The sequence below is a fragment of the Alligator mississippiensis genome, chromosome 1 (genome assembly GCF_030867095.1).
Source record: "Alligator mississippiensis isolate rAllMis1 chromosome 1, rAllMis1, whole genome shotgun sequence".
NCBI classification, from domain to species: domain Eukaryota; kingdom Metazoa; phylum Chordata; order Crocodylia; family Alligatoridae; genus Alligator; species Alligator mississippiensis.
In genome coordinates this window covers 423,956,271-423,975,851 of record NC_081824.1, presented here as the reverse complement: position 1 = coordinate 423,975,851, position 19,581 = coordinate 423,956,271, and the positions used below count along the sequence as shown (strand labels likewise).

The 19,581-nt window shown below is 44.3% G+C and overlaps 1 protein-coding gene across 6 annotated transcripts in view; it reads right to left on the bottom strand.

The window, feature by feature from the left end:
• STARD13 (StAR related lipid transfer domain containing 13) overlaps nt 1-19,581 on the bottom strand; it is a 514,731-nt gene that overhangs the window by 36,849 nt on the left and 458,301 nt on the right. For all 6 annotated transcript variants that reach the window (XR_009456449.1, XM_019498243.2, XM_059717011.1 and 3 more), the window contains 2 exons: nt 18,626-18,707; nt 4,788-4,851 (listed from right to left, as the gene is read on the bottom strand). Coding sequence is in view for 5 of the 6 variants with exons in the window: in XM_019498243.2 (XP_019353788.1) it covers nt 4,788-4,851; nt 18,626-18,707 (146 nt within the window). In the remaining variant the exon portion in view is untranslated. The remainder of the gene's footprint in view (nt 1-4,787; nt 4,852-18,625; nt 18,708-19,581) is intronic.

The following is a 19,581-nucleotide window of genomic DNA, read 5'->3' as shown; positions in this document are numbered from 1 at the left end:
ACTTGCATTGTCAGTTCCCAGTCTGATGCAGTATCCCAGAATGCACTGAATTAGTCATGTCAATTAAACTATGTAAATGTGCTGTGGCCTGCCAAAATGCTGGTTTGTTGCCACTCTTATTATCTTAACAATTACACATGGGTTTATATTATTTTATACCCTTTGGAGTGTCTGTGGCTTGATCTTTATTGAGTTAGACCCTAATTCCTGCCACAAATGGGTACACTTGAGAGCTCAGAACATTGTTGCTGATATCCTCTGATCTTCATCTTTTCACACAACTTCCATTATCACTTTCCTGCTCCAATCATTGCACAAGTAATAAAGACATTATTGGGCACATTCAGGGAGTCCTCTAAAGCCATTAAGAGTGGTAAAAAGGAACGGGGCAGGTTTCTTTAAGAGTTACTGACAGCATTTGTCAAAGAGTCAGAGGAGCTTTAGACACAGAGATCCCTCAAAGTTGATTTAAACTAGCAAAAGTATTTTCCTCAAACAGAAACAGATGCCAACAAAATGCAGAATAGAACATTTATTTTTAGTGGAATTGTGCCACATTTTTCCAGCTGGGGACAGGAACGTACATGATTCCACAGCTGCAGGAGGCTGCTAATCCAAAAGCTAATTTCTGGCTGTCCAAAACACTTCAGGATACATTTTCAGCACAATACATGGGGATTCAACTGGGTAACTTTCATTAAGGTTAACAGGAAGTAAATAACTAACACCCCACCTAGAAAATGCATCTCTGAGTGAAGTGGGAGGGCATGTGGAACATGTGTTCAACCCTCATTGGCTCACTCAGTAATGGTCTCTGGCAACTTGCTTGGCTATGTTTTCCTAAATCACAGACAGCTGAAGACTAGACAAGAGCTGTACTTAACTTCCATACTGAACCTCCAACCCAGGCTATAGTGGGCTGTTTTTCATTTCAGTGCTGCAAGTAATATTAGAAGCTATTTGTAGTAATATTATTTTGACCTCCTAGTATCAGATACATAGGGAGCAAGAAAAGATCGGGCTCCACTGTGGGACCTCTTCTGAATACCCAGGGTATAGGCGATGTGGAAGGAGGTGCCGGGGGGGGGGCACATGCCACCCCCTGACCTCCCCCCCGAGACTGGCCCTCGCTGGCTGGGGAGTGCATAGTGCCAGTGCCCCCCCGAGAAGCGCTGATGGCATTTCCGGTTTTGCTGCTGGTGCTTCCATGGTCAGTGCTCAGCCGCCGGGGGACCTCCCTCCCCTAGCTGGTGATCAGCCACTGATGCCCTCACAGTCAGGAGGCACCAGTCGCCCATGACCTGGGGCAGCCCACAGTCAATGCATGCAAAAAGGCAGAACTCCTGAATACATACTTTGTATTGGTATTCCTGAAACCCAACGGGGGCTGCTCATTTGACCAGAGGCCCAGGGAACAAGAGGAAGGTAACAGCCTACACAAAATCAGCCCAGAACGGGTGAAGGATCTTTTACAACACTTGGACATCTTCAAGTCCGCTGGACCAGATGACCTGCACCCAACAGTCCTGAAAGAACTGGTCAAACTTAGAGCAGCACCATTGGCCAAGCTATTTGAAGAACCGTGGAACTTGGGAGTGGTCTCAGATGACTGGAAGAAGGCCAATGTGGTGCCCAACCTTAAGAAAGGGAAGAGGGATGACCCTGCAAACTACAGGCCAGTCAGTCTGACTTCAGTCTAGGGTAAAATCTTTGAAAAGCTGGTTAAGGAGGCCATCAACTACAAGCTGGTAATGGATGGGGTGCTAAACAGCATGGCTGCCAACCAGCATGGCTTTGTCAAAGGCAGATCATGCCTGATGAACCTTGTGTCCTTCTATGACCATATTACTAACTATTTGGACAAGGGACTTGAGGTTGATGTCATCTACTTAGACTTCAGTAAAGCCTTTGACTGTCTCCCACGGGATTCTCTCTAACAAACTGAAGAGTACTGGGCTGGACCAGTCTACAGTGAGGTGAGTGGACAAGTGGCTCAGAGGCTTCTCCCAGAGATTGGTGATCATGGGGATGGCCTCATCCTGGAGGGCCATCTCTAGTGGGGTCCCCCAGGGATTGGTGCTCGGACCCATGCTATTCAATATGTTCATTAACGATTTGGATTAAGGGGTAGAAAGCACAATGATAAGTTTGCAGATGATACCAAGCTGTGGGGAAATGTGGGCACACCAAAGGACAGGGCAAAGATCCAGGAGGACCTAGACAGACTGGATTTATAGGCAGAATGAAATCAGATGAGGTTTAGCAGGGAGAAGTGCAAGGTCCTTCACCTGGGTAAGAAGAACCCCCACCACAACTATACAATGGGTGGTAGCCTACTGGCTGGCACAACATGTGAGCCAGACCTGGGGGTTACGATTGACTAGAAGATGAATATGACCCAATAGTGCAATGAGGACAAAAAGGCCAATAAAACTCTGGCATGCATCAGCCAGTGTGTGGCCAATTGATCCAGGGAGGTATTCCTCCCTTTCTATTCAGCATTGGTGAGGCCTCAGCTGGAGTACTGTGCCCACTTCTCAGCACCGCACTTCAATAAGGACATAGATAAGCTTGAGAGGGTACAAAGAAGGGCCACCCATTTGATTAAGGGCATGGAGGGTAGGGTCTATGAGGACAGACTCCGGGAACTGGGCCTGTTCAGCCTGAGAAAGAGAAGGCTGCAAGGTGACTTGATAGCTGCCTACAAGTACCTCAGGGGGGAGCATCAAGAACTAGGAGAGCAACTATTCAGGAGGGCACCTCAAGGCAGTATGAGGTTCGGTATAAACTAATAAAGGGTAAATTCAGGTTGGATATAAGGAAAAACTTCTTCTCTGTAAGGGTCACCAGAATCTGCAAGAATGCTCCCAGCAGAGTTGGTGCAGTCACCCTCCTTGGAGGTGTTTAAGATGAGGCTGGAGAGGCACCTTGCTGAGCTCATCTGAGTCCAATACTTCCTGCCCATGGCAGGGGACCAGACTTGATAATCATACAGACCCTTCTGGTTCTATGATTCTATTTCCATGTTCTTTACCTGTTGAATAGAGGGATGAGCCAGTTCCTAGTTCATCCACACCTTGCAGTCTCTCCCATCACCAACTTTCCTTGTGGTTCCCATCTTTCTCGGTCTCCTTGGCCTCTGCTCTCACCACTTCCCATTTCTTTGCTAACACATTTTCTCCTGACCTAGTTTTTCTTTATACCTGCCCTCCCAAGTCTCCACCACTGCACCTGCATAGTCTTCTGCCTTCTACATCTATGGAGTCAATTAGCTTCTGTTGACTCTAAATTGTTAATACAGCCCTTACATTGTTAGCATATATTTTCTTTTTTCTGATCTCAAACAAATGTCAAGTCTTCACTGTGGTGGACAAGAAACATCTGATGTAGAAAAAATGGCAGGAAATATTTTTTAAAAATAAAACTGCAATAAAACAATAAATTTTCATCAATATTTCAATTTTTAACATTCTTTCTTTTAGTTTAGCTACAATATCATTGATAAAAGAAGACACTGATACCACTTCAAGCAGCTTAATGCAGTAGGTGTTATCCAAAGAAGGCTTTGCTATGTTTCAAAAAAGAAATTATTTTGAATGATCTCAGTCTCATCAAGTTTTTGCCTACATCAAACATGTCTCACACAATGTGGTGAATTAACACTCTTTGTTCTGAGATTAGACCAGGGATGTATCAAGGAAATCATATGCAGGCAAAAATATGCTAAGTCTGAAGTAATGAACACATGGGATCTCACTGGAGTATGCACAATTCCTTGAAGAGATAAGATAGGATGGATACTACACAGGTTCTGACCAGAGGGCATGACACTATTTGGGCACTTAATGAGTGGGGTCATGAGGCCCACAGAAATTCAGTGACAGTGTTTGGGCTCAGACTGGAAGTGGGGTTGCCATGGAAAAAGATTAGGAGCTGAGGCTGTAGAGGCTATTTGATGAAGCATTATGCACAAGAACAGGAAGGAAAAATATACCTGTTCATTAAACACTTTTCTCTAAGTTCTTTCACAGAATGAACAGGGCATAAATAGAATAAGCTGCCAATGGTATAATAAGAAACATCTCAAGTAGGAATCTTTCGGGAAGCTTTACACAACTGTTCTGAGGGATATATAGGACTATTCCCCAGAACCAATGATTGCTGTTACACACTGTTGATTATGTGCCCTTGGGGCAGTGTAATTGGTAAACCAAAAATTCAACTGTTATGCTGGACCTACAATTTTTAAAAAAACAACAGGCATTTTCTGCATTCTTTAATAAAACTCTTTAATCTTTAAATAATGTATGTGTTACATAACAAAGTGTACATATGACAGGGTTTATTTTCATATTCTTAACTAATGCCAATTCAGCACAAGAAATAAGGAAAGCTATTGTTTGTCAAGGAGCTTCCATTTTTTTCTTGGTAAGAGTTTCTATTATGCAATCATACAGCATGGGGAAATGTGAAAATATTTCATAAACAACACAGCATGCTAACTGCTCTTTTCCCCACTACTATAAATTGCATGTTTAAATTACTGCAGGTGTCCTTGTAAGTCTCTTAACACTGAACCTTCTGTTCTGTTCAGAGCTCTTTATTTTTCATTCACATTTAAATTCCTCATTCGTGAAACTACTCTTCAAGACAGGGTGTAACACATGCTTAAAGTTACATATTCTTAACTTAAATTTAAGAGATTTCCTAACTGAGGGACCCTAATTTCAGGAGCTCTTTTTGCAATGGTTTGAACTAAACCTGAACACTGAATAATGTTCACTTACCTTTTTCCTTTGGAAGTTCACATCGAGTTTCATTGAGGCACACTTGTTCAATGTATTCAGTCGTCTACAGGTAAAGCAAAAGCCAAAGGTTAGCAACCTGTTAATGAAAGGGACTTTCCATGATTTCAAAAACTGACCTCTTATCTATTTGTGGGGTTGTAATTTATATAACAGAATTCAGAAAGTAACCATATTTTATTTTGTTCTACACTACAGACCTATATAATGAGAGGATCTCACAGCTCAACAGTTTTCATAATTAGCTCTCAGATACGGCTATTCATATTCTATTCAGAGCATTTTGCAAATCAAGTGAATGTTATTTTATGCATTTCACAGATGGGGAAACTGAGGCTCAGAATGGGGAGGCAATTTGACCATACAAGTATGTAACCACAATACTTCAGAACCCTTTTCTTGCAAATACTGCAGGATTCAAATGACTTATTAGAATCAGAATGCGAGTGAATTTCAGATTTCACTCCTGTTAGGCAGTTAGTAAAGTAAATGTTAAGGAAGTTTGTTGAGATTAATCAAATATTATTTAATTTAGTCTCATAGTCTATTCTTACATGTACAAATCCAATACACTAATACATAGAAGGTAACAAATAAGTTATCATCAACCTTCTTAAATAAATGCCTTGTTCATCCTTCAGATGATATTATAGTAATTTTTAAAAGCCTTTTTACTTGTTAATTTCAAAATATTTAAATTTTGACAATGGGTTAACATTATTATTCTCTAGGTTGAAGAACTATATACATACATACTCACATCTTCATACATCAAAATGAGAGATCTATACATATATGCAAAAAACATATATTTTTAATTATGGAGGTGTTAGGTATGGGATAAATTACATGGGCATATGATAAAACTATAATATGTATAACATAATATACTCTCATATATTATCACCTGCCCAATCCACCTCTTTAGGGGCTTCATCTAATATTAAAATAGATAGCAGCTTCAAATAACCAGCATTTAAAAAAAGTCAGTCCACCAAAGAAACATTTATCAATTCTCTTTATCCTGATTATTTTTTAATTTTGTTCAGCAAATTGCACCTGCCAAAACCCATTCATGGATAAAGTAACCTTCCCTAAGTCATGACATATCATCCTGGGTTCATCACATTTGTGTGCATTACAGATGCACACTCACACCCTTGCATAAAAAGAGGTGAATACTTGTGATCATTAGGGCTTTGTAACTACTTCATCAGTACTGTTCACAAATCCACCCCCAAGACTTAATTCTAGGATTGCAAAAATCTCAGAAGATTCAAACATAAAGAAACCAACAAAACCCCCAAACCCAAACAGATAAACAAGCAGAATAAACTCCAAACCTAGTACCAAAAGTGTTCTTGTTTTGCCCCGGTATGGAATTGCTCATCTTGAAATTGCTCTTTCTTGAGGCTTCGCAATAGTTTTGTCCTACCCTTGCCCATGGTGGAATTGTTTAAATATAAGCATCTATCCTTGTTCCAAATACATACATATGAAGATACATTTTCAAAGGACTGAAACTCATCCTTACTGTGGAGACAATTTGCTCCCCAACATGAATCACAGGCTAAAATCTGATTTCATGCATCTCTAAATTAACTGGTTTCTGCCTTAGAACAGGTAAGCAAAAGGGGCAGGTATATAAAACACATTATTTTATTGGGATTCTCAAAAATATTGTGTAGCTTGCTTGAGCAAGCCAGTTGTGCCCAGCTATTACAATAAACTGTTAGGCACTCAAATTTACCTAACTAAATCAAGTGAAACTTTTAAGTAGCATAAGCTAGTCCATTCCTGCAAAATCATCTCATTAAACAGGTATCTTGAACTCCCTGTGTGTCTATATAATGAGAAAAATGAGACAGAGACATGTTTAGATATAAACTCATAACCTTATAGTTAGGGATACTGAGTATCTGCAGGTTTCTCTGAAATTGTTCAACATCCTGTACAGTCAGGCCATAAATCATTAACTCCATTAATCCGTAATGGGCAATGGAGATGCATTAGCTGAAAAGCAGAGGTACAGTTTTCTTGTGCCTTCATAACAAACTGATTTCCCCAGAAGCTTTCAAAATAGTTTAACAAGCAGCCCTGTACTCAAAGCCTATTTGCAGTTCTTAGAGAGGAGAATGTATAGCACAAAGAAGATGCATTTCAGATTCAAAGGTTGATGCTTCTCCTTTTAGTCAATGCAATACCATATGCATCTGAAGAAATAAATGATTTATCTGAGATAGAACATGAATTTATGGTGGAAGGGAAAGGGAGAGTCAAAGGCCAATGGCTTGCATTTTGTTTTATTTGCAATGAGGTAACCTTAGAAGCCAATTGGGGTTTCATAAGTAGCCAAGGGCAAAATCTGTATTCACGCCCAAAAAAGGCCTCTGCTCTATTGTGGACAGCTACTGAAATCATGTGGTCAGACAAACCAAACAGACTAAACAAGAAGTGGTAATTTTCCCACTAACTCTACCGGAAAGCCAGGATTATTTCAGTCATAAATTGATGGGTTACTTTTTTAAAAGAGTCAGTCTCATTAACTCAGAGACATTACCAGCTACACTGTTATCCTGACTGCTTTCTAAACTGATATTTGTATAAAGAAACTATTCCATCAAAAAACAGAGCCAACTTTAAAGGAGACTGTGCCTCAACCTCAGCTTTTAGCTTCTGTCATCTACAAAATTATAACACATTCTGGGGCTTTTCCAAAATCATGGAAAGATTTGCCAATATATTTAGAGGATTAAAGATCAGCTTTATTAGTTTGCCTATTACCAGCATCTCCAATTAAATCCAGTCTGTTTGAACTTCTCACATGCTGTTGTTGTGCCAATGGAGGCAGATAGCCTTCCCATCTGCTTATAACTATTATGTGAGTGACAGCCAAAGCCTCATTAAAACACAAGTCTTTGACTGAAAGACAGGCACTCATGTCTTCATCAAAGAGGAAGAGGCCACTGAGTTGCTATCTACACTTTTCATGTCACTGCCTCAGAACAAGGGAGAGGTTACAGTGTTCGTAGGTTTAACAAAACACGAACCTTGAGTTTAAAGGGAAGACAGTACAACACAGGTCAAATGAAATAAACAACACTGGTAGGTATCACAGGAGTGTTTGGCATTAAAAAAATAAATATATACTGTATTAAAACACTTGTCAGAGAAACTGCAAAATATTTAGGGAAATCTTGCAGCTCATACTATAAATAGAGGGTCAGTGAAGTTTTCTCAATTTGTTCTTCACATAGTAATAATATTGTTATTGATAAGCACCATCACTTATACGTATAACATGGAATCACTGAGCATCAAGGCATCACATTTTGCTGTTATTGTCCATTATGCTGCAGGCTCTTTGCCTGTTGTATCCTGTACAGCCCGAAACAGTGACTAACAAGTAAATAAATAAATAAAGCAAAGCAGAAGCTTCTTAACTAGGAAATCCAGTGGGTGGCCTACTATCCAACTTCAACAGTTTTCCAGATTATCCTAAAACATTTTTAAAGTGACTTTGAACTGTGTGAACTCCCCCTGAATCTGGTCTGCAGTTGCTTCGTAGCAGCTGTGGGGGAATTCAGCCAATGGTACACCGGGGTCATGCAGAAACTAGTCTGCCAGAAGGAACTAAATGCAATTGTGTGGCAGGGAGGGAGCAATCACCCGGGAAGGACATCTCCTGTGTCTGCAGATCAGAGGTTGCACTCTGCTGTGCATCTTTAGGATCCAGGGGTGAGAGAGAACTCATCACATTAAACTCGGTGACCCATAGGCCCCTGCTCAAGGGGATGTTCTGCTGGGAACTGCCATTGTTAATTATTACTATTTTGTAATAACATTGTGCCCAGAAGCCTTCATTGTGGACAAGGAGCCCATTGTTCTAGACCTGTACAAACAGGGAACAAAGAGATGATCCCCATTCAAAAGAGCTGCCTGGTAGGCCTGCGTGAAGTGGACAGTATTTGCTTCGGATTCAGTGATTCAGAGAGACAGTGATTCGATGAGGTGATTTGAATAACTGTCCTGATTCGATTCGGTCGAATCCGAAGATATTCGGCGCCGCATCTTATTCAGCCATAGACTATACAGGCAGACAGTGCCGGCAGGAGCAGCTGGGGGGAGCAGCCAAACAAGCCCCGGCTTGAGCCAGAAGCCCCAGGAGAAGCCGCAGCTCCCCCAGCTGCCCACCCCCACCGCTGGGGTGAGGCAGGCAGTCCTAGCAGCCCCAGGAGAAGCCATGGGGGCTAGGGGGAATGATCGGGGAGCTGGGGGATTGAACCAGGAACTGGGGAATCAAGTTGGGAGCTGGGGTGAATGACTGGGGGCTGGGGGAATGAACAGGGGCTTCCCCCCCAGCTCCAGGTTCGATTCCCCCAGCTCCCAGTTTGATCCCCCAGCTCCCAATCATTCCCCTAGCTCCCCAATCATTCCCCTCAGCCCCCATGGCTTTTCCCGGGGCTGCCAGCTCCAGCCACAGCTTGTCCGGGTGCTTCCCTGGTTGCTCCCCCGCTGGAGCAAGGTACTCAGTGCTGGCAGCCCCAGGAGAAGCTGTGGGGGCTGGGGAAAATGATTGGGAACTGAGGGGAATGATCAGAGAGCTGGGGAATTGAACTGGGAGCTGGGGGGAAGCCCCTATTCATTCGCCCAGCTCCCCAATCATTCCCCCCAGCCCCCATGGCTTCTCCTGGGGCTGCCAGCACTGCCTGCCTCAACCCGGGTTGGGGGGGCAGCCAGGGGAGCAGCCGGGTGAGTTACAGCTTCTCCCAGGGCTGCCGGCTCAAGCTGGGACTTGTCTGGCTGCTCCCACTATCTAGTGCCTGCCTGTACAGTCCATGGTTGAATCTCCAAATCTCTCTGAATTGATTCAGAGGCTTCTGATTTGATTTGGAGAGATTAATGGGTCTCTGGTTCGATTTGGATTTGGAGATTCAGCTGCCGAATTGAGCCAAATCTCCTCCGAATCGAACTGGCTACCAAAGCTTCACACAGCCCTACTGCCTGGTCTCCTGTCATGGATTAGCCTGTGAGAGGGCAACCTCTGGTTCTTTGTTAATGGACTGTACATAGAAGCTAAGGGCTGTGTGCCACGATTGGCAGGAGTGACTGGGAGAAGCTTGTACTGCAAAGGTCCACGCTGTACCTATTCCACAGATAAACAGAAGACTATGTTCCCAGTCCTCTCATTCAGTACCTTCCCTGAGCATAACAGTCATAGTCATAGAGAAGTAGGGCTGGAAGGGACCTCCAGAGGTCCTCCAGTCTAACCCCCTTGGCAAGGCAGGTTCATCCACATCCAAACCATCCAATACAAACCATAATCTAAAAAAAGATAAGACTATTGTCAAAATAATAATGAAGATTCAAGCATTTAGACTTTACAGTGGGCTACATATGTACGTGGGTCATGAGCCCACTCACTGAACTGAACAGGAACCTTTTGATTGACATTAAGGTGACCTGGATTGGGCACTTCTTGTGCCTACAGAGAACCTGGTCAATCTTTTAATGGAACCTTGAACAACTTCATCCTTTTAAAAAACCCCATAAAGTTTTAAAAGCACTTGAATGACAAAATAACTCAGTAGACTGCAGAATACATAATCATTTTTAAGTTTTTCAGTAGTATAACAATCTATATACAATGATACATGAAGTAAATGCATGCTATCAAATAGACAACTCTGGACAAAAAGAATGGACAAAATATAATCATACTGAATTAAATTAAGGCTTCTTGCTGTTTGGCACTTTTGAAGATGAGTATATTTATCTAGGGGCCTAAATATTGATTTAAGAGAAGAACATTATATACTTAGTTTGTCAGATCTTGGTCATTAGATCCTAACAATTTGTTAAAAGAATGATATTTAGAGTGTGAAGTTAAGCTTTCAGCTGCTTGAATTTTCAACCTACATTATGTTCTTTTAAATTCTTTGTATGAAACATCCTAGGTTTTAAGGTACAAATAAATTTTATTACATGCAACTGTAACAAAGCTTCATCATGCTTCATAAGTAGGGCTGATCTCTGAGCACTGCTGCTCAGACTTTCACCACTTGAATCAAATGCATTTGAGCAGGAGACTGCTATTCCTGAGTGAAAGGCTTTCCACTGGAACTAGATACACGTCCAATAGTTGGTTTGAGAGATCTCGGCTCACCATATGGGAGTTGAGAGAGCTCCTGCTCTTTGGAACATGTGCTGGTTTTGGAGTGGATGAGAAGATACCCTCCTGGCTTTCACCCACCTACATTTTCACTACAGCTTTCTTTGGAAGTTCCCAGAGAAGTGTCTGCTTCTGTTGCTTTGGATGTTGCATAGGTCGTAGTTTCACAGTTGGTAGGGTCGGAAAGGACCTGAGCAGATCATCAAGTCCAACCCCCTGCCATGGCAGGAACAAGTACTGGGGTCAAACGACCCCAGCGAGGTGTTCGTCTAACCTCCTCTTAAAGACCACCAGGGTAGGAGCCAGCACTATTTCGCTTGGAAGTTGGTTCCAGATCCTAGCCGCCCTGACTGAGAAGTAGCGCCTCTGATGTCTAGTCTGAATCTATCCTCTGCCAACTTGTGACCATTATTTTTAGTCACTCCTGGTAGTGCTCAGGGGAACAGGGATTCCCCCAATGCCTGCTGGTCTCCTCTGACTAATTTGTAAACGGCCACTAGATCCCCCCATGGCCTTCTCTTGTGGAGGCTGAACAGGTTCAGGTCCCTTAGCCTCTCCTCGTAGGGCTTGCCCTGCTGCCCCCTGATCATGCGAGTGGCCCTCCTCTGAACCCTCTCCATGCTGTCCACATCCCTCCTGAAGTGCAGCGCCCAGAACTGGACGCAGTACTCCAACTGCGGCCTGACCAGTGTCGCATAGAGGGGGAGGATCACCTCCTTGGACCTGCTTGAGATGCATCTGTGGATGCATGACAAGGTGCGGTTGGCCTTCCTGACCGTGTCCCCACACTGTCGGCCCATGTTCATTTTGGCATCAGTAATGATTCCAAGATCCTTTTCTGCCTCTGCACTGACAAGAAGGGAGTTCCCCAGCCTGTAGGTATGCTGCTGGTTCTTCCTCCCCAGGTGCATCACTTTGCACTTGTCAGTGCTGAAACCCATCCTGTTCTCATCTGCCCACCCCTGTAACCTGTCTAGGTCCAATTGCAGCCTATTCCTCTGTTCTAGCGTGCCCACATCCCCCCCAAATCTTAGTGTCATCAGCAAATTTGAATAGGGTGCTTTTTGCCCCCTCGTCCAAGTCACTGATGAAGATGTTGAACAGCGTGGGTCCGAGGACCAAGCCCTGGGGGACCCTGCTGCCCACATTCCTCCAGGTTGAAAATGACCCATCCACCACCACTCTCTGTGGTCAAGTCATGAAATATTCATGTTCAATCAATATTATGGTAAGCTATGGTAAGCTAACAAGGACTACTAAGGAGAGGGAAAATGGTGATTTTCTGCCATTAATCTCTCAATAAAATCTAAGTATCATCTCATGAAATCAAATAAAAGGTACTTCTCTAATGCAAGGGGTTTTCCCCTTCTGCATTTCAAAGACCTGTGTCACAGAGCACTGAGGTGCCCTGCTCCCAAAGAGGGGGAAAACTGATAGGGAGGAAGCCCTAGCAGGAAATAAGGAGCCCAGCTGTGGGTTGCCTGGGCAACCAGGGAAGGTCAGCTGACCAGAAGGGGCAGGGCTTGGCTCCCTTATAAACCCTAGGGGCTGGGGGTAGAGGCAGTTCCCTGCCAGCTACCAAAGAGGAAGGAGCTCTCTGCCCTGGGAGAGAGGGGAAACCTGATGCAGGGGCTGCATCTGAGAGTTAAAGGGTCACTGATAGGACTGAATGTTGTTTGGGTCGGTTGGCTTCTGTTTTTGTTATAGCCAAAGGGCTTGTGTTTTGTTGTTGTTAGAACCGGTGGTTTGGGAGAGGCTATTAGGGGTTGGAGGAGGCCTCATAGGGAACTCACAGAGGAGTGTGAGGACCCCAGTGCCAGTGAAGGTGCAGCGTTCAGAGTGCATAGACCCCAGCCCTAGAGAAGGGCAGTTGAGAATCCCCAGAGAGGGGGCATTTACTGAGAGGCCCCAGTGAGGGCCTGGTGAGCCCCAGAGAGGGGCAGCCTTATTGAGAAGCCCAGTGCGGGCGTGTTGAGCCCAGAGAGGGCGGCCTGACAGAGAAGGTCCCGAGAGAGGGTGGCCTGACAGAGAAGGCCCTGAGAAGGGACAGCAGTGTTGAGGAGTGCCCTGAGAGGGGGCAAAAGCCCAGAGAAGGGGGCAGCTACTAAGAAGCCCCAGTGCAGGCGTGGTGAGCCCCGGAGAGGGGGCAGCACTACCGGGGAGCCCCAGAGAGGGGGCAGTTGCCGTGAATTCCAGAGGAGGGGGCATTATTGGGGGAGCCCCAGAGAGGGGGCGGAGTAACTGAGGAGGCTCAGAGAGGACAAAAGAGCATAATTAGGAACATCTATTCCATCGGCGAGGTGTGGACTGCAGTGTAGGGGAGGAAATGGAGCCACAGATAGCGCCCCCTGGCAGCGGGGCAAGAAAAGGGCAGCCTCCCGCTAATTAACATCAATTAATTAATTAACAACAAGGCATGGCAGGCGAGTAGGCGGGTGGTTGCCCCCAGGAACAGGTGTGCGGGCCGTATTTAGGTTGGCCCAGATTGTGTACCTGTCACAACCTGCTATAAATAACAGAGGTGTAATAAGGTCTGAAATAGTCACTAAACTCTTTTATAATAGGACTACTTAGGCATTCTAAATATAGAATGCTCCTGGCAGACATTATTTTCATCACATGCCAGGAACTGAGGACTTTTGTCACTCATTGAAAATGTTTCTGGCTTGATGTTTTCATAGATTCATAGATGTTAGGGTCAGAAGGGACCTCAATAGATCATCGAGTCTGACCCCCTGCATAGGCAGGAAAGAGTGCTGGGTCTAGATGACCCCAGCTAGATGCTTATCTAACCTCCTCTTGAAGACCCCCAGGGTAGGGGAAAGCACCACCTCCCTTGGGAGCCCGTTCCAGACCTTGGCCACTCGAACTGTGAAGAAGTTCCTCCTAATGTCCAATCTAAATCTGCTCTCTGCTAGCTTGTGGCCATTATTTCTTGTAACCCCCCGGGGCACCTTGGTGAATAAAACCTCACCAATTCCCTTCTGTGCCCCCATGATGAACTTATAGGCAGCCACAAGGTCGCCTCTCAACCTTCTCTTGCGGAGGCTGAAAAGGTCCAGGTTCTCTAGTCTCTCCTCGTAGGGCTTGGTCTGCAGGCCCTTAACCATACGAGTGGCCCTTCTCTGGACCCTCTCCAGGTTATCTGCATCCCTCTTGAAGTGCGGCGCCCAGAATTGTACGCAGTACTCCAACTGCGGTCTGACCAGCGCCCGGTAGAGGGGAAGTATCACCTCCTTGGATCTATTCGTCATGCTTCTGCTGATGCACGATGAAGTGCCACTGGCTTTTCTGATGGCTTCATCACACTGCCGACTCATGTTCATCTTGGAGTCCACTAGGACTCCAAGATCCCTTTCCACTTCCGTGCCACCCAGCAGGTCATTCCCTAGGTTGTAGGTGTGCTGGACATTTTTCCTCCCTAGGTGCAGCACTTTGCATTTCTCCTTGTTGAACTGCATTCTGTTGTTTTCTGCCCACTTGTCCAACCTGTCCAGGTCTGCTTGCAGCTGTTCCCTGCCCTCCGGCGTGTCCACTTCTCCCCATAGCTTTGTGTCATCTGCAAACTTGGACAGAGTACACTTCACTCCCTCGTCCAAGTCGCTGATGAAGACATTAAAGAGTATCGGTCCAAGGACCGAGCCCTGCGGGACCCCACTGTCCACACCCTTCCAGGTCGAAACTGACCCATCCACCATGACTCTCTGGGTGCGACCCTCTAGCCAATTCGCCACCCACCAGCCTGTGTAATCATCCAAGTCACAGCCTCTTAACTTGTTCACCAGTATGGGGTGGGATACCGTATCGAAGGCCTTCCTGAAGTCTAAGTATACGACATCCACCCCTCCTCCTGTGTCTAGGCGTTTCGTAACCTGGTCATAAAAAGAGACTAGATTGGTCAGGCACAATCTGCCTGCTACGAAGCCATGCTGGTTTCCCCTCAGCATAATTTGTCCTGCCGGGCTCTCGCAAATGTGAGCCTTGATAATTTTTTCAAAGATTTTGCCAAGGATAGAGGTGAGACTGACTGGCCTATAGTTGCCCAGGTCCTCCTTCCTCCCCTTCTTGAAAATGGGGACCACATTGGCCCTTTTCCAGTCCTCCGGGACTTTGCCCGTGCACCACAGGACAGCAGTGTGAAGGGGATAAAAGCAGCACTGGAGCTTGCCCTGCCAGTGTTCACCAGTTAGAGAAGCTGGAGAGCTACTGCCAGGGGTAGATCCAAGTCACCCCTTCCATCCCTGCCAACTTCTGCTGTGCAGTGAATGTCTCATGTCCCACTGACCACCACTTCTGTGTCCTGTCCCTTGCACAGAACTGGAGTGACCGGGGGATGTGCAAGGGGCAGGGGACAGAGCCAGCTCTGCTCAACCTGTCCCACGATGACTCTAGACATAGAGGACTGCCCCCTGCCCCTTGCACAGAACTAGGATAACCCAGTTCTTTGCAATGATTTGGGGAAAGAACTGCCCAGCTCAAGCCACCTCAGGGATGCCAAGGGTGCTGGAGCTGTGGGGGAATGTCTCCAGCCACTTCCAAAGAACTGGGGTCAAAAACTAGTCAGAAACCCAGGGCAGCACCCAGGGCTGCCAGCCCCGGATCCCTACAGGGGTGACAGGATGGAGGGCATGCCCTGTCTCCTCTTTGGGTAGCCCCATTGGTGCTCTGGAATTGGGCAGGGCCCCAGTCCAGCAGGTGAGGCTGCAAGCACAGCCCCAGTTTGCCCACAGAGGAGGCTGTGAGAGGGAACAGTACACCCTGGAAAGCTGAAGAACCCAACCATACTTTCTCATTCGATATATAACATGCTACACATTCAAATTAAGGAGCAATAGAAACAGGCCAAAAATATGTTCCGCATTTAAGAAGAAAAATCTTTGAAGCTAGTTTGCCATTTTTATTGCATGATAAATTGCTTGAATGTGTGGCATGTTACAACTTATCATGTGATTGTGTTAATCATGCAATAAAAGTAGCATCTGCCAGGGGCTGGAGTTATTAGCAGCTACCATATGAAAAGTTTTTTTTTTTTATGTTCTTTTTATAAATATGATATTACCTGACAAAAGATGTTGAAGTAAGTTTAAGGTCTGACTTCAATCTGCAAAAAGCTGGGAAATCCAGAGCCTAAAGTCATGTGGTAAAAGTTTATGCTGGATCTCTGATGATTTAGAGTTCAAACCCTGCTCGGTCTGAATCATGACTGACGTTCCAGCTTTAAAGATAAACTAAAAAAAAATAACCAATACATTTAGCTCAGCAGTATGTGCTGAATGTCCTGCTAATTGGTCTGAAGGCTTGGTCATGCATTCTTTGGAAGTTAGAGGGAGTTCTGGATACACAAGGAATGTGAAACTGGGCCCAAGCAGGATATTCAGCACCCACATAAACAGCTGACGGTTTTTGTCTTTTGTTTTCCATTTCATAATATGATGTCTTGGCCAGCTGGCTCTTGTGTGACACCCAGCATGCATCTTACATCAGTGCCACCACAGACACTGTGAGGGCCTGGAACTGGCCTGCAGCAGTCAGATACACTCTAGGGATTCGTAATGCATTGCACAATTTTGAAAATATTGATTTGATTTGTAACGACTGGTGGGCTGACATGATTTGTTGTACTTCCTGAACTACAATCTTGACATTTGGCATAATCACTCAGCATGGGTCACTGGGAAAAAAACAACCTCTCCATCACCTTTCCTTGAGGAAGACACCAATAGATCAGTTTAACAATTAAAAATATCAATGCTAGTTCCTTCTTAGAGGGAGTTTTGCACTGAGATATTTGTGGAATAAACCCAGTGTATCTAGTGAGCCAGGAGCTGCATGTGCTCACCAACAGGCTCAGCTTCTCATTAGCGCTTTCATTACTTCATGCACAATGCCACACAAAAGCTAGCTCCACTAATTCCAGGTCAGAAGGCAGGACACATGAAACAAGCATTGCATGTCTCTTTACAGTTCCATGGGGCACTGTAATTGGGCAATAAAGATGCATCCAAAGTTCCTAACTGCTTCTGTTGTGAAGAAATCTTCAGAAATGTAAACCAAGTACAACTGCTGCAGAGGTGTTTTGATGAGTCCACAGAGAACCTGGAACAACATCTCTACAAGCAGTGAATTACCCCATTTATCTCAAGCCCCCCGGAGAAGAGCGATACTCAAGGAACTCAGCAGGGCTCAGAAAACAGAATGATCATATTTCAAATGTTTACACATTTACTGAGAATGTCGTCTCATGTGGGTGGAACTTTGTGAGTGGAGTCCGTTAGTGCCACCATTGTTTCTTCCCAGACTTGATGATATTAGTCTATATTAAAGCAGACTATATTAAAGCTTCAGACTATATTAAAGTGCATGACTTTCTTCATATTGAATTGGAGTTATGGGACTGATATAAATATGTTTGTGAATGGGAGGAGGCAGTGTTCATCAGGGACTAGAAGGTTCCTGCCAGGCTATGGAACAACAGTGCCACTGGTCTATAGCTACTCCATTCCCCTCAAACCCTTGAGAATAATGGAAATAGCAGTGGTTCCCCAACTAATGTTTGGGACCATTTGGGGTTGTGGCACTTACAAACAGGGCTGTACCCCCATTGTCTCCCACCAATTCAGCTACTGTAGATGGGTTCAGACCAGGAATGGGGTTCCTGCCCCCAAAGGATTGAGAACTGCTGGGTTATAGGATGCACTTAATGGTCTTTTCCACTGGCTTCTCTGAAGCAGTTTCCCAGTATGGGCTCATCAATCCCTCCAGGCATACAGTCCCATAAGCAGTGGAGCTGTACTTAATTCTCTTACATCTTTAGCCCCAGACATGGAAGAAGGGACAGGTTTTGATCTAAAAATCCAACTAGATTATGTCTGCTTAATCTGATATTGTCACTGAGAAAGCTTCTTTTTTATGTACTGGACCTTGCCTGCTTAGTGCCAGAAGTTGTCTTGTTACTTGGGCATGTGGAGGGGAGCAGAGCAAGCTGACCATGGGGGAAAAAGAAGAGGAACAGTGTCTTCACACTGCAGTTCTCTTTGCCTACCCAAAGACCTTTTCCAGAATAATCAAAAAATTGGTGCACTCTGTGTCCTAAGGATTGCACTGGAACAGAGTGAAACTGCATGTGGTATATTGTCCCTGAGCATGGAATAAATAGCTATACAGTGTTGGTCCTCATCCAGGTAGCAATGACAATAACAAGAGCAAAGCAAGGGCCAATGGCAATATGACAATATAGGAGCTATCCCTGCAAGGAAGAAGCAAGATTTTGCATTTTGTGGAAAGAAGGCTTCTGCTCCTTCACCGATTAACAGAAGAGTTACCTATATGTAGTTCACACATGAATCCATACTTTATACTGGGTTGGTTGGTTTTCCCCCTTGTTCTTTCCAAAAGCCACTAATTCCTTTCCACTAACTGGATGGTGTGATGATGGATTTAGGTCTTTTTTAAATCTTGAGATTCTTTGGTGAGAAATTTGGGCCCCCCTTTAGGATCTTCTGTCCAAGATTATATATCATATTTTGAAAACTGTTAATTGTACCTATTCAATTTGCAAAGACAAACAAACACTGGAATAGTTCTTTAAAAGTAACACATCTATTATGATTGTTAAGGTATCAGGAAAGATGCATCAGATGTTATTTACCTGCAAAGAGGTTCTACAAGGTCCTTATCAAGAAAATCATGGTCCGTCTTTACAGCTGCAATGTCAATAGGAAACTGGGAATCTATAAGGGAGACATAACATTAAAGCAACTGCTTGTTATTCAAAAGGAAACATACAGCCTATGTTAAAAACATACTGCAATGTCTTGTCAACAGAAATTCAGTCTGACCTATTTCACATGGTTGTTTCTAATGCAATGTCCATGTCTTACCCAGTCATTTATCATCATTTCATGTTTATTATATTAAAAGTGAAGTTGAAAGATCTGTGCACAGAAGGGGTGGTAACATATCTGAGTTTGTATTGATAAAATGTTAAATTATAAGCTTTTCTTTCTGATCACTGGTAGGAAAAAAGTGAGAGCTGAGAATAACTTTAACATTCCTATTTTTCACATAAGAAGTGAGGCTGTCCAATCCAACCCTTATGAGTTAGGGAAATATTTGCTTGACAGATTTTCCCACGAAATAAGATTGTTTTGACTTTTTGTTTTTAACATAATTCACAATACCAGAGAGTTCAGATAAAGGGTGATTGAAGTAACAAATGAGAAGAAATGAGCTTAATGTACTATTCACCCCAACTATTAGCTGGAAATTTAAAAACAAGGCTAGAAATCTGGGAGATTACATTTATAATAAAAAGTGACATGCCTCGACAAATTACTGGGCTCCAATATAGCAGTGGAATGGATTCCAGCATTGTGGTTACGCTCCAGATTGTTTTGAAGTCCTTTATGTCCCACAGGAGTCAAAACTGATATCAAAACTATGGCCAACATTTTTAAACACTAAAAACAAGTGCCTGAGTCCATTTTCAGATGTCTATATACATGACCTGATTTTCAGAGCTGCTGAACACCCTCAGCTCATTTTGACTTTAAAGGAATTGTGGATGCCTAGCACAGACCAGTAACTGGAGGGGCCCAAGGGAAC